This window comes from Drosophila biarmipes, chromosome 3L (genome assembly GCF_025231255.1).
Source record: "Drosophila biarmipes strain raj3 chromosome 3L, RU_DBia_V1.1, whole genome shotgun sequence".
Classification (NCBI taxonomy): domain Eukaryota; kingdom Metazoa; phylum Arthropoda; class Insecta; order Diptera; family Drosophilidae; genus Drosophila; species Drosophila biarmipes.
Window position 1 is genome coordinate 13,708,411 of NC_066613.1, and position 13,450 is coordinate 13,721,860.

General features: G+C 44.3%; 3 protein-coding genes across 6 annotated transcripts; 1 reads left to right on the forward strand and 2 right to left on the reverse strand.

Moving 5' to 3' along the window:
- Positions 1-127: 127 nt before the first annotated feature.
- On the reverse strand, positions 128-6,786 carry LOC108028500 (uncharacterized). Its single transcript, XM_017100376.3, has 6 exons — positions 6,708-6,786; positions 6,541-6,644; positions 5,688-6,484; positions 1,087-5,536; positions 570-1,025; positions 128-442 (listed from the first exon to the last, which is right to left on the reverse strand). Exons 1-6 carry the CDS (start codon positions 6,768-6,770, stop codon positions 205-207), a joined length of 6,108 nt encoding a protein of 2,035 aa, XP_016955865.1. The 5' UTR covers positions 6,771-6,786; the 3' UTR covers positions 128-204.
- A 347-nt stretch (positions 6,787-7,133) lies between these two features.
- On the reverse strand, positions 7,134-8,530 carry LOC108028833 (hydroxyacylglutathione hydrolase, mitochondrial). Of its 4 annotated transcripts, none has more exons than XM_017100823.1 (2): positions 8,467-8,530; positions 7,134-8,074 (listed from the first exon to the last, which is right to left on the reverse strand). In XM_017100823.1, the coding sequence occupies exon 2, from the start codon at positions 8,040-8,042 to the stop codon at positions 7,224-7,226; it is 819 nt and encodes a 272-aa protein (XP_016956312.1). In that variant the 5' UTR covers positions 8,043-8,074; positions 8,467-8,530; the 3' UTR covers positions 7,134-7,223. The 4 variants fall into 4 exon arrangements, with proteins under 4 accessions (XP_016956312.1, XP_016956310.1, XP_016956311.1 ...); XM_017100821.2 differs by having other exon boundaries at positions 8,217-8,516; XM_017100822.2 differs by having other exon boundaries at positions 8,328-8,513.
- Positions 8,531-8,970: 440 nt separating this feature from the next.
- On the forward strand, positions 8,971-10,155 carry LOC108028176 (uncharacterized). Its single transcript, XM_017099838.3, has one exon. The coding sequence runs from the start codon at positions 9,051-9,053 to the stop codon at positions 10,062-10,064; it is 1,014 nt and encodes a 337-aa protein (XP_016955327.1). The 5' UTR covers positions 8,971-9,050; the 3' UTR covers positions 10,065-10,155.
- Positions 10,156-13,450: the final 3,295 nt, after the last annotated feature.

A 13,450-nucleotide genomic window follows, 5' to 3' on the forward strand; every position in this document is an offset into this window, starting at 1 on the left:
TTTGCCTAATTTAAGTCAGTTATTTTTGGTGTATTTTGGGGTTTATTAAGGAAAATTCTTTCAAAGCACTAATTTATTTCCTGAGGTATTAAAAACCCAACAGTGCAGTTTAATATATTGGTATATATCTGGTAAAAAGAACGTGTTTATTTTTAATTTATACAAGTAGTACAAAAAGGTGCTCTAAATATAGATACTACATATTTATTTTTTAAGGTACTGCTCGGGGTCTGTAAGAAATGTCTCCAGGAAAGCAACTCCCTTCGGCAGATACTGAATGTTTTCGTTGAAGAGATGCAGTTCGGGGCGCAGGATATCCATGAAGGACACGTCCTCGATGTTTGAAAGCTCAATCACGAAACTGGTCTTCTCCAGACGCACAAGCGGCTCGTCCTCTATGCATTTTCGCACGATCTTCCTCACAACAGTGCGATTCGCTTCTCTGAAAAGGAATAGTTAAATAACCGATAAATACTAATTGCAATAAACTTATTATTTTTATAGTCTAGTAGTTGAATACCTAATAGGATTGAATTCCAATAGGTATTGAATTGAAAGAAGCAGCTTACCTCAGGAGCCTCGCCCTCTTCTCTGTAAGAACAGTCAGAAGACTATGAAACGTTTGCTTGATCTCCACAATTTTCTGATCAATATGATTGAGGAACTTCAGAAAAGCACCTTCATCGCTGCCTTCGATGGCGTCGGTAAGATTCAGGGGCAGCCTGAGACTCAGTTGAAAGTTCAAGAAGTGCTCGACCGATGTCCAGTGCTCCTTTCGAGTGGTCACCTCGTTGTCCACCTCAATGGAGCACACACTTATGGCCGACTCCTCCGCCAAGTCGTCGATTTTGTAGTTGACTACAATCCGGAATGTGGTCAGCAGGCGGTGGTAAAAAATCATTTGCTGGGACATCTTGCGTTGACAGTCGAAGATCCAGTTTGGCTGCTGCTCGACCAGTAAGCTTTTGAGGCGCTCAAAGAAGGATTCCGTGGGCTTTTCGACAGCCTTCGGTTGACCAATTCGTCTAATTTAAACACAAAACATTAGGAAATAGTTTTAAATTTTACATAATGATCAGTTCTTACATCTTGCACAAATCCAAAAGCCCCGCCTTGTCCCACGGTGTTGGCTCCTCCTCTACTCTGGTTTGATCCATGGAATCGTCTGTTTCGCGGTACTTCGACATCCGGGTCTGCTCCTCCAGCTCCCAGTACAGGTTGACCTCCTCCAAAGTGGGTTTCTGCCTTATGATGCGCAACCGCTGTTGTTGCCTTGAAAAGTCCCAAAGTTTCTTGTGAGGCAGGACGAAGGAGTCGTTACTGAGCTTTGTTTCGCTTAAGGTTTGGTTGCAATTGTTGCACTTTTTGCAGGAGCGGCTGCTGCCGGCGATTACCACTGGCTTCAGCTGATCCTCACAGAGTTCAGTTGTTGGTTGGTGCTCCTCCTGGCACTCCTCTTCCTCCACGCCCTCATCGTCCGTTTCCTCGGCCAGCGTGGAAACCAGACTGAGCCGTACGTTGTCTATCTCAATGGATGGCTCCTTCTGCTCCCCATCCGCATCCTTAACGCCCGCAAAGGTGGTGTTCCCGGTGAGATTGATGAACTTCAAGTTCGTGGCGGCATAACTCTTAAAGGTTCTGTCGTTGGAGCTGCCGCTCTCCCTTTCGCTGGACCTGCGCTGCTCCTCTCGCTGCTGCTGGAAGTAGTTTGTCACATCCGAGATGGTTATGGGTTTGTCATCCGGATCTGCGTTGTACTCCAACTTTCGTGGCAGCTCCAGCATATCTAGAGAGCTCTTTTTGTTCAACTCGGCCATGGCGGGATGATAATCCCTTACTGCCTGCACCGATGCGTCCATTGGATCTACCGTAAATGTCCTGCGGTAATTACCTAAGCCTCCCTCCAAATTTGGGTTTGTCGTCCCCCAAGCACCTTCCTGCTCCTCCTCCATCGTCATATCCATGTTGCTATCCGTCGACAGTTGTGTATGTCGTTTTTTTGACTCTGGAAGATTAGGTGTGAGATGTAAGGGCAGCCTCTTCAGCTGCGCGTGGCGGATTGGAGTTCCAATCCTGGAGACACCCGCCTGCAACTCTGATGGTTTCCTCTGCGAAGTAACCGGCTTTTTTTCGGGTATTGGTATCTTGCTCATCTCTTCCTGATCCTCGAACTCAGTCAGAGACATTCCCGGCGTGTAGGTGGTGAATTGGCTGATTCTGGACAATATCTTGGCATTATGCACTGGTGTGATTAGCATGGTTTGAAGGGCTTTAGCTGTGGAAGGAAGGGTTTCCTCTTCCCTTTCCTTGAGCGCATTCAGCACCCCTTTTTTTGGTTTTACAGAAAGTGGCTCCTCAGTTGCGGGGTAATTTTTTGCAGGTTCTTCCTCATCCTCTTCCATGGGTTCTGATAAATGCAAAGTATGTCTTTTGGAGGACTGGGCTGTAGGAATTGTATCCTTTTCCATTTCAATGGATTGGGCCAGAGCGAGAGTACTGCTCGCCTTCCTTGATTCATCCTCTGCGAAATCCTTTGAATTTACATGAGAAGGTGGGGCTAGATTTTCCTTTATATTTTCTGACTTGGTCGCATTTCTGGATTTCCGATGGTTACCCCATGACATATCGTCCTCCTCAATGGGTTCCGGAATAAGCAAAGTCTGTCTCGATTTGGTAGTGGTGTATGCACTGGTTTGGCTTCTATTTTTACCTTCCAAATTATACTGACTGCTATTGACCTTGTTCTTATTACAAAAACTAGTGTCTTCTTCGATGGGTTCTGCCATATAAAGCGTCTTTCTTAGCTTGGATATTTGCGGGCCAAGAGAAATTTCCTCCATTCCGTCTGCAAAGTCCTCCCGAATGGGTTCCTGAGTGATCAGAGTATTTCTTGGCTTCTGGTGATGCTGGTCTCTTTGATGATTTGTGGGTTTCAGGGACTCAGTATCTTCCTCAATTGTCTCCGCTATATGAAGGGTGTGTCTTGATTTCGAAGAGGGATGAATTCTTGATTTTAGCAATGACTGTTCCATTAAACTTTTCACTAGGCTAGGGAGCTCCAAATCTTCTTCTATAGGTTCAGCACTAATAATAGTCTGACGCTTCTTTTGGTCACGCGCTTTAGCAGTCACCTGCTGCATAGGTTCCTCGTTAGAATAAGTGTTCAAGTGATCTTTGGTCTTCGAATGCATTTCCACATCTTCCTCTATGGGTTCTGCCCCAAGGAGAGTTTGGCGCGATTTAGATGGCGGCAAAGGCTTTTCATATACATTTTCCATAATCGATTCTTCCATAAACATTGTGCAATTTGGCATTAACTTAGACGGATCTTTATTATTAGCCACAGACTTATACATTTCCTCATCTTCCTCTATGGGTTCTGCCGTAAGGATGGTTTGGCGAGATTTAGATGGCCGACTATCGGTTTTAATTGTCATTTCTTCAAAAGATTCTTCCATCAACTTAGTACAACTTGACTTGTAAAGAGACAGATTATTTTTGGGAGCTTTACACTTATGAGTTTCTTCTACGGGTTCCGACATCCGAAGAGTCGATTTCGATCTCAAGCACCTATTAGTAGTCTCGTTTTTATTTCCCACTTCGCTTAGGAGTTCCTTGGTTTTATCCACAGGTTTGAGCTCAACCCCATCTTCATCTTTTGGATCTGACATGAGTATAGAGCGATTTGCTTTGGAAGTCCTGGAATCCGCATTTTTGTTTGGCAACTTATCTTCACACTGACTATCCATGAATATGCTAAAGGGTTCAGGTCGGGGCTGTTCTACTTGCTCTTCCATGGGTTCTGACATGATGAGCGTTTCTTCAATGGGCTCGGACATTAATATAGTGTGCCTTGACTTTTGGCGCTGCGATGCCGTTGATTTATCAACAGCTTTTTGCGTAAGAATTGTCTTATTCTTCAGCTGCGGTACGCACTTATCCTCCTCTATGGGTTCTGCTGAAGTTAGAGTTTGCCTGGATTTTGTAAGAGCCTTTAAGTTCTCCGCTCCGAAAGGATCTTCTAAAACCGGTTCCTCTTCCATTGGTTCTTCTAACAGTAGAGTTTGCCTAGCTTTTGATTGTTTCACTTCATTCGACAAGATGTTCTTATCTGGGATGGATTTATCTTCCTCCAGAGGTTCAGACAAGTTAAGAGTTTTTCTTTTTGAATCGCAAACTGCAGGCTCTTTTTTATCGTTGAACTGTGCAAGAATCCTTGGGTTCTCCGCTGCAAAAAGATCTTCTAAAGCGGGTTCTTCCTCCATAGGCACCTCTAACAGTAGAGTTTGCCTCGCTTTGGATTTCGTTTCCTGATTCGAGAGGAGTTTGGTGGGTAAAAGCTTGTCAGGAAGTACTTCCTCCTCCTCCACAGGTTCCGCTAAGTGGAGCGTTTTTCTTCTTGAGTTAAAAACAGGCGGAATTATCATATTTTTGGTCTCATCCAAGGGTTCCTCTAGCAGCATAGTTTGCCTTGCTTTGGATTTAATTTCCTTCGGGGCAACATTTGTTAGAGCAAATACTTCGCTTCTGTTTATTTGCTCTTCCTCCAAAGGCTCTGCTAAAGAAAGAGTGCGATTAGTTTTGGATTGCGTGCTGACGACAGGAGCAGACATGGGTTCCAAATGTAGATCCTTGCAAGGACTAGTAATGTCCATGCTTTCCTGCAACAAAAGGGTCTCCCTGCGTTTGGTTTTAGTACAGGACCAAACAGTGCTATTCCGACTTGCGTTCGCCTGGTTAATTGTGGATTTTTCATAGACAGTCTCTTGCGTGGTTACAGCAATCTCCTTCCTCAGGTGCATAGAACTGGTGTTTCCCTGATCCATGGATTCATTGAGATGCAAAGTGCGACGCGGGGGGACAGCTTTCACTCTGGGAATACAAGGCAAATCCAACTGATCCTGCTGCATTTCCTCAGCCTTGCAAGTAGTCTGTCGCGGCTTGGAGCTCGGAATGGGATGAAAGCTCTGACTGTTAATGGGGTATTCCAAATTCAACTCGGAATTATCATAGGTGGTCTCCCTTCTCGTAGAGTTCTTGGAGGTATTTCTCGACTGAGTCTCATCGCCCAACTTCGCATGAGCCAAGAAATTTGTGTTGTCCAGCATCAGCTCATCCGCCTGGGAGAGTCGATATTTCCGCTTGTCATCGACCACCTTTTTTTTATCCTCTTCCTTTTGAACGGGACTCTTTGGCGCCGGCGACATGGTCATATTCTCGCTGAAATTCAACGTTGCCCTTGGCTTTATGCTTCTTATATCTTTCTGTGGGCTACTATGATCTCCCTCCAGACCTTGCCAAAAACGATTCTTCGTGGTCTTACGATCTGTTGTGGGCGTTTTTGGACCATTCGGAAACAGCTGAATCTTTCCCGCCTCCAGCTCATCGTTCAGTTGGCGAAAATTGAGTTTCCTGCTGATGTTTTTCCCCGTAATCATGTCGAATGGTATGAGCATGGACTCATCCTTGATGAAGTTGATTGTGCTATTGTTGCTCTCAACGGAGTTCGACGGCGAGCGATCGCGGTCCTCGGAAACTGAAAAACGAAGTGGTGCACGTTAATTGAAGGTTTTGAGTTGGTTTTTAAGCCTTCCTTTCTATATAGTCATGCTAATATATGTCAAAGTGGAATACGTTTCCTAGGAAAGAAATATAGGGGATTGGAAATGGGTGTACACAAAACTAACCGTTTAAAGGGCAGTCGAAGGATATGTCTACGGGTCCATGTTGGGTTTTGTTCTTGTTCTCCTTTGCCGCCTCCTCTATATCCATAAAGAGAGATTTCTGCACGGGAGTTTTCTTCTCCTTGGTGAACTCGCGCATTTCCCGCATCATGCTGTCGTCTTCCAGATCCATGAAACTCTGCTGAGCTGGAGGATTAACCGGAGCGGCAGCAGGAGCGGGAATAGGAGCAGGAACAGTGGGTACGGCAGCGGGAACAGCTGGTGGAGGACTAGGAGCGGGCGCAACGAATCCCAATGGCGTGATGTCCATGAAGGAGTCACTTATGCCCTTGGCAACTGGAGTATTCACACTTTTTCCCCTTTCGACGGGTTGCAGTTGTAGCGAGGAATCCTCGAAATTGCTGGTCTGGCTTTGGATGCGGGTAATCAGGGATTGCGACATGAGGTCATAGGTCTTGTCCATCGCCCGGTGATCGTAGAGGCTGGTCTGCAGCACCTTCCGCTCCTCGGAGGACAGACAGATGGAGGTGGCGTTGCTGGGGTTCCGGGATGCAGTGTTCCTTGGCTCCCCCGGCAACATTGTGACATCCACACTGGTCTGCAGATTCAGGGTCGAGTCGGTGACGCTGCGCTCATGATGACCAGGCAAGGGAACGTTCTCCTTGTCCGCATCTTGGGTAACTCTCGACAGAGATCCGGATCCTGCCACGGACCTGGACCCCGTGCTGTCCTCGGCATTGTGTTCGGACACCTCGTACGAGTCGTCCCAGTTGTTGGTCTCCTTGGTGTTGACAAACTCCCTGAACAAAGGGGGATGTACTATCTTTATAGCGACGGATTCCCATACTGTACTTACCTCACGAACTTCTTGCCACTGAAACTGATGCGTCGCTTGATTTGTTGCTTGACCGCTGATGCTGTGGCGGTCGCATCATCCTCGGCAGGCGGCACCCGGCGCAACTGCAAATGCGTTTAAAAAACTATTAGCGAGATCGTTTCGATGATTTGTTGGCAAAAACCCACGGAACTCCGGCGTTTGTTTGCATTCATGGCGCTGTTAAATTTGTTTTTAGTTTGAAATCCCATTGGACAGACGCCGCCATTTTTGTGTGAACGGCAAAATGGGGCTGCCAGACCGCTAAAAGATAATGGCCAAAAATACTGGAAAATAACATACTAACGCTTGCAACGATCTTTGCGGATAAGCTAAAACCGTTTGAATTTGAATTTATACATTTTATGTGAAGAAAATTTAAAACAAACATGTTTATTTTAAATAAAAATTAAAGGCCTAAAGGCTTAAAAAGGACTAAATAAAGAAAGCATGAAATATTAAGTTTTGAAATACTATTTAAAAATAATACATTTTATTTTTAAATCTTTCGCATTAAAATAAACCAGCTGTTCCAAGCTCCTTAGGTTCTTTAATTAATTAGAAAATCAACTAAGAACGAGTTCTGCACTTCACAAGTACCTTTAATTTTATAAACCATTAAATCCAATATTAAATCACAAGTTTAAAATCATAAAAGGAAAGGACTAGGCCTTGAAGTTGTCCTTCTCCTTGCGCAGCTTGCCCATGGTGACAATGGGATCGGTGGCTCCGCCGGCGTGCTTTTGCACCGTGGCCTCGTGGACGCGCATGAAGGGATTCCAGGACTTCTCCTCGCCAATTGTCGAGGGCACAGTGGGATCCTGCGAGGCGCGACGGTGCTTGGCCCACTCGATCCGCTGCTGGATGACCTCGTTGTCCGGCTCCACGTGCCGGGCAAAGCTCATGTTCTGCAGCGTGTACTCGTGGCCGCAGAACACCTTGGTGCCGTCCGGCAGGGCGGAGAGCTTAGTGCACAGGGCCTCGTACATTTCCTCGGGAGTGCCCTCGAAGAAGCGTCCGCATCCGCCCTGGAAAAGGGTGTCGCCGGTGAAGACTGCTCCCTCGCCGCCACCTCCGTCCTGCGCTGTGACATGGTAGCAAATGTGCCCCGTGGTGTGGCACGGCGTGGACAAACACTTGACCTTGAGGCTGCCAATGGTTAAGGTGTCGTCCTGCTTGACCTTGTGGTTCAAGGCGCCGATCCTGTCATCGCCGCCATACACATCCAGCTGCTTCTCCCACAACTTGACCAACTTCTCATTGCCGCCGGCATGATCCCAGTGATGGTGCGTGGTCAGCACCTTGTTGAGGGTCAGCTGCTCCTCCTGCACCGTCTTGATGACCAGCTCCGGCTCCACGGGATCCACGACGGCCGCCTCGCGCGTCTTTGTGTCCACAATCAGATACATGTAGTTGTCCTGCAGGGCCGGCAGGATCTTGATCTCCATGCCCTCCAGCTTGACGTCCTCCAGTGTGCTATGCATGCCTCTCAGTCCGACTTTTCGCAGTTTTTGCACTGAAACGAGATAGCAATTTCACATGTAGATTGACAACTATCTAAACAAGGCGGGCAACGGGCAACAGGCAACGATGAATGGAAATGCAGCGGGGGTAGAAGAGAAGAGATTAGATTAAACACATATGTACGGATAGATTACGGTTGACGAGACTTGGACGGACGGGCACAGCCAGAAATCGTCTTCGCATTGCTCCAAAACCGGGGGAATCCGCTTGAGGAATCTGCAGCGATCGCAGACTGCCGCACGAACCTCGGAAGTAGGTGGCGGTCAACTGGGTCTCCACCGAGGTGGCCACGCTGCGCCAGGCGGAGGCGAACATTCCGGCTGTTTTCGGTTTCTAGATTTGGCTAAAAGCGTGTAATATGAATTAATTATGGCCCCAAATTACAGTTGATTTTTTTTCCTATTTTCCGGATAGGCGGGAGTGACCGTTGGTGAACCGCTTAAAAATGCCACTGACAAGGGGGCTGAAATATACCAACAATATACTGGATTGGTTGAGAACTTTGGTGTGTTCTTAGCACAGCTTCGAACCAATAGGGTGTCCCTAATCTTGAGTTGCAGAATTTTTGAATTTGTTTTTAATTTAATTGCATTAATTTTTAATAGTCTAATTAATTAGGTATATTTTAAAGAGAATGTGGTTGTTCCCTTTCACTAAAAAGTAGAGTTTACATTTTCAAAGATTAAAGAAAAGTTCTCATTGCTACATATATACATTTCATTGGTGAGATAAGAGTAAAACATTCATAAATGAGTATCTTTCTTAATAGAATTCCCATAACTCCTAGTCCAACCAGTTCTTGCTTACTAAAATAAATAACTTTATTTGAGAAAAATAATACGATAATTATTCGGAACAACCTTTACACCAAATCTAATGTTTTTAATCACTCCCTGAGGAGACCTTCCAAAACAAATGTCAGTTGGATTTGACCGAGCTTCAACAATAGTTATAAACATACAACTGCCATGTCCGAGTCAACCGATCCCCACTGCTCCACCTCCAAGTCCAACCTGATCAAGGTGAGCCACGTGGGCGTCACGGCCAAGATGCAGTCCCCGCTGAAGAAGATCCTGCCCCGGATGAACTCCTCCAGCGACTCGGATGCGTACCAGAACAGTCGGACGCAGTACAACATGTTCAAGGATGTGAGGCGTGGTGAGGTGAGCGAGTCCACGGCTTCCGGCAGCTCCCCGCACACCCTGTACGAGATGCGCGCCGAGCCGGAGAAGAGCCTGCTCAATCAGTCGAAGGTCAAGCCCCATAGGATCGAGTTCCAGCGTTACTCCAAGAGGCGGCCCCATGTGATTGTGCCCACAAAATCGGCTCCTAAGGCCAAGAGGCGCTCCAAATCCCACAAACCCTCGCAGGTGAAGGAACCCAAGGGCGGTTTGCTGGCCCGTTTGGTGGAATCGCTGGACAAGATGTGCCAGTGCCAGGCGCCGAACCAGAAATCCATTATCGACGATCTCCCGGAGCCGCAGTGGAACCGCAAGGAGGCCAGCCGGCACACCTGCATCGGGATCTATCCCTTCGAGCACGGATGCGCCGACTATCTGAGCACCACGGACACTCATCCGAAGATCAACTCTATTGTGCTGGCGGATCGGGCCACCACCTACGCCACCCACTTCTGGGCGGAGCTCTTCGGGCTGCTGCACATCGCCGTGGCCTTTGTGGTGGCCTTCATCCTGCAGAGCTACCGGTTCGTCCTGTACTCCCTGGTGAACACCCTGCTCGTTGGACTGCTGCACATGACCTCGGACTACATGCTGAAGCCCTTTCTGACCATGCTCTTCAATGGCTTCCTCCAGCCGCCTTTGATTTTCCTGTACAACATCTTGTGCTCCGTGAGGGACATCCTCGAGCCGGTGGCCAATACGTTGAACAACTTCATGAAACCCCTGGCCACCGTGGGCAGCAGCTTACGAATGGTGGATGTCAACTACCGCCAGATCCAAAGGTTGGCCAAGGAGGTTTAGGTTTCGTTCCTGTAACTTTGTTAAATTTATATTGTTCGGTTTTTGTTGTGTTCCCTTGTTAAATTTAAATAAATTTCCCTTTGTTCTTTAAGCATCTTCATTTAGAAATGTATCCTGTAAACGTAATCGCTGCCTGGAATGTTTATTTATTTAATTTTTAGGTTATTAAAGATATATTGTTTTTTAAATTGTATTATTTTTTGTTTTGAATATTTAATTTAAATGAATTCCCTTATTAAAATTACTGTAAAATTTGTTGTTCCATTCCCATTGTATTTTTCCCCATTGTTTCCGTTCCACTCGTTTCTTGGGAGGGCGGAGCTATTACAACCCCTAAAATCTCAACAAGTTCTGCCACCAACTGCCCCTTCTCTTCCGCAGTCCCCGCACAACATTACGCACATTCCAAAAAGCAGCTCGGATTACATTGTTTTTCTTGTCTCACCGAAGTGTAGCCATGGTGACACACCCCTGTCCCCTGGACAACTTAGGGGTAAGTTCGGGCTCAATTACGTTGAATGCAACATTTATGATTTATTTGCTCATTTTGCGGCGAGGGGAAAGCATATGTCCGAAATGAAAAAGTAAAAAACACACTAATTGTGTCCCGCGGGAATTATGTTTCGTTGTGGTAAATTAGTTTACAATTCTGCGTTAAAGTGTTAGAAAAAAATTATTTTTGGGTATTGGGAAGAACTTTAAAGTATAAAAAATAAAAAAGGTTTATAAGATCTATAGACTTATTTTAAACCGTGTTTTAGAACCTTGATTGTATTAGGGTTAAATTTAAACTTTACTAAAAGTGTGGAAAAAATAAACAACAATTTAAATAAAATCACGATAAAATTTGTACATTTATATGTTTTTATAACCAGAAACACCCGTCGATATCAGGATTTTTTAAAAACCAAGTTTTGAATGGTTTCCCGATTTTATCTCATCAGCATCCTTTCGTCTTCTTCTTCCTTCTGACCAAGAAACTCCCCAGAACCCGACCCATTATATTTAGCAAATAGAAATCAATAAAACCGATCTGCAAGAATGATGGCTATCAGGGATCTGGTTGCCATTCCCGAGAAGTTCATCATTTTCTGCCGAACTCCCATTCAGAAGGCAAACACTGCCATCAATTATCGTATTCAAATCTTGGCAGGTACCTATTGTGTACAAATAGCTGGGGAGTATTAAGTGGAAAAGATGTAGTTTTCTTATTTATCGCTTCGGTGCAGAAAGGAAACGCCGGCGGAGCTTTCATTAATGAGAATAATGAGCTGGTTGCCAACTAAGGATCGTCTTACAGTGCACCCCTTTCTGAGTTCCGAGTGGGGAAGTGGCCTCACAGGCCTCTGGCCGCCCAATTAGCCGTGGAAATCGCTTGGGTGTTTCGAGTATCCCGGCATATGTTCGGAATTACCGAAGGAAACTCGCAAGGCGTTGATTGATTTGCGTTACTAGGTGGCAGGGGAAAAGGAAAATTGTTTTCCGCCTTTCGTGCTTCTGAAGAAGACTAATTTGGTTGTAGATGTCTGGCAAAATATATGTTCTTGTTGGTTCTTTCGAGCCAATGTTAAGCTTTTGAAGGTGAAAAATAATATATAGTATATTATAAAATAATACGTATTTATATAAATAAAATAAATGATATACTTAAAAGTATTTAAAAATTGTTATTGAGTAAAGCGACAAAAAACTTTCTGAAAAAAAATTAAATATTAAAGAAAAATATTTAATTTTTTTTTTATGTTTATCCATTTTTATTTTTTTTGTTTTTCAGAAATATATTAAATTATATTAATAAGTGTCTTTACTTTCTAAACCCGTTTTTTGGTTTTGGTTGAATTATTAAGTATTTATATTTAGTAATGTTATTTCACTATAAATTTAAATTAAATGTTAATTAACCTTTCCTTAATTTCTACAATTTTTGTATGCTCAATTCTTTTTTTTTTTGCTTTATACTTTTTTTATTCAGCCTAAAAAGAAATGTAAATTTTTTAAATATTTAGAATTACTTAATTTCCTTCATAAAATTTTTTTACATCAATTCTTTATATCTATTATAATATATTCATCTTGAAAAACACGCAATATTCCCTTATGTTATTAATTGGATTGTCCTTTTGATGTCCCTATAGACGCCTTTGTGTTCCTCGCTAATGCCCAAAACATTTTCGGGCTAAAGGTGCGAAAATCATTTGGCCTCGCCAGACAAAACTCTCCCACTCTCCCACACACAATCCCCGGTTGGCCCATTATTGAGTGATCGACAGGCGGATAAGGGAATCCTCCTCATGAATGGGAGCAGACGGACAAGGTGACACCTTACAAGCGCTTTGTTGGGAATTTCGGGATTACAGATGCTAAGCTGTTTCTGTTTTCGGGGCTGCCCTATTTTCTGGCCTGGAACTGGAGTCTCGGGATTAACCGAGCAGGTTTTCTGCTACTGGGCCGCAGGATGACGTTTGCTAAACACCCCAGAGTGTCCTGTCTCTTTTGCGAGAAGTTAAGCAATTTGTTGAACGTCGACAGGCTGACAATAGACTACGAGGGAAACCCATTGAAAATCGATGGGCTGGCCAGCCACAAATGGTTATGCAAGAAGTTACAAGTAAATGGAGAAATTTTAGGGAACTTGGTAGATCTCGGTATGAAAACTTGAGTAATAGTCAAGATTATCGCAAAGTGCTTCAAAATTCTGGGTATTTGTGGGGTATTATAATGCTGGATGATGCAAAAAAGGGAACTGAGATGAAATGCGAGAAGAGCTACTTAAAATGTATTAGGAAGTACTTGTGGCGCAGGAAGTGCAGATCAGGATACCTTATATAACTAGAAATTTAAAAGAATTCTTGAGCATAAGCTAACAGATAAATGTATTTTAACATAAATTACGTTTAAAAAAATTATATTTTGGATTGCTTTTATTATATTATAAATTATTTATATATATTCAATAAGATATTAGGTATATTCTCGAACTAATTCCTATCTTTACCCTATAATAAATGCTGTATTTCTGCTTATTATCTCATATTTTATATTATTTCTTATCTCCAACTGGGAGTATATTTAACTGGTCCAATGCATTCATGCGCTTGCAGTATTTAAGAAACAGACACCAGGGGCCGGAGGAGAATTCAGCTTGGCTCAGCTAAACACGATAGTGTGGGAACCAAAAGACGCGTTTGCACGAAGCTTCAAAAATCGGAAAATAAAGCTTCGTTTGATTCGGCCTGACAGCTTGCATGCGATCCCTAAGTCCTGCCACGTGATTTTAATAAGGGAATTAGTTCGGCTGAGATTACAATCCTTCCACTGCGGTCAATTAGAGGGCACACCCCTGCAAAGGGTGTTGCTACGCAACGGGGTGAGGAAAGATAAGTGGG

Coding starts and splice junctions, on each gene's coding strand:
- LOC108028176 (XM_017099838.3), top strand. CDS start 9,051: ATGTCCGAGTCAACCGATCCCCACTGCTCCACCTCCAAGTCCAACCTG.
- LOC108028500 (XM_017100376.3), bottom strand. CDS start 6,770: ATGGGATTTCAAACTAAAAACAAATTTAACAGCGCCATGAATGCAAAC. Junction 5,537..5,687: donor CTTCGACTGCCCTTTAAACG/GTTAGTTTTGTG, acceptor TTCGTTTTTCAG/TTTCCGAGGACCGCGATCGC. Junction 1,026..1,086: donor CTTTTGGATTTGTGCAAGAT/GTAAGAACTGAT, acceptor TGTTTAAATTAG/ACGAATTGGTCAACCGAAGG.
- LOC108028833 (XM_017100821.2), bottom strand. CDS start 8,397: ATGTTCGCCTCCGCCTGGCGCAGCGTGGCCACCTCGGTGGAGACCCAG. Junction 8,075..8,216: donor CCGTCCAAGTCTCGTCAACC/GTAATCTATCCG, acceptor ATCTCGTTTCAG/TGCAAAAACTGCGAAAAGTC.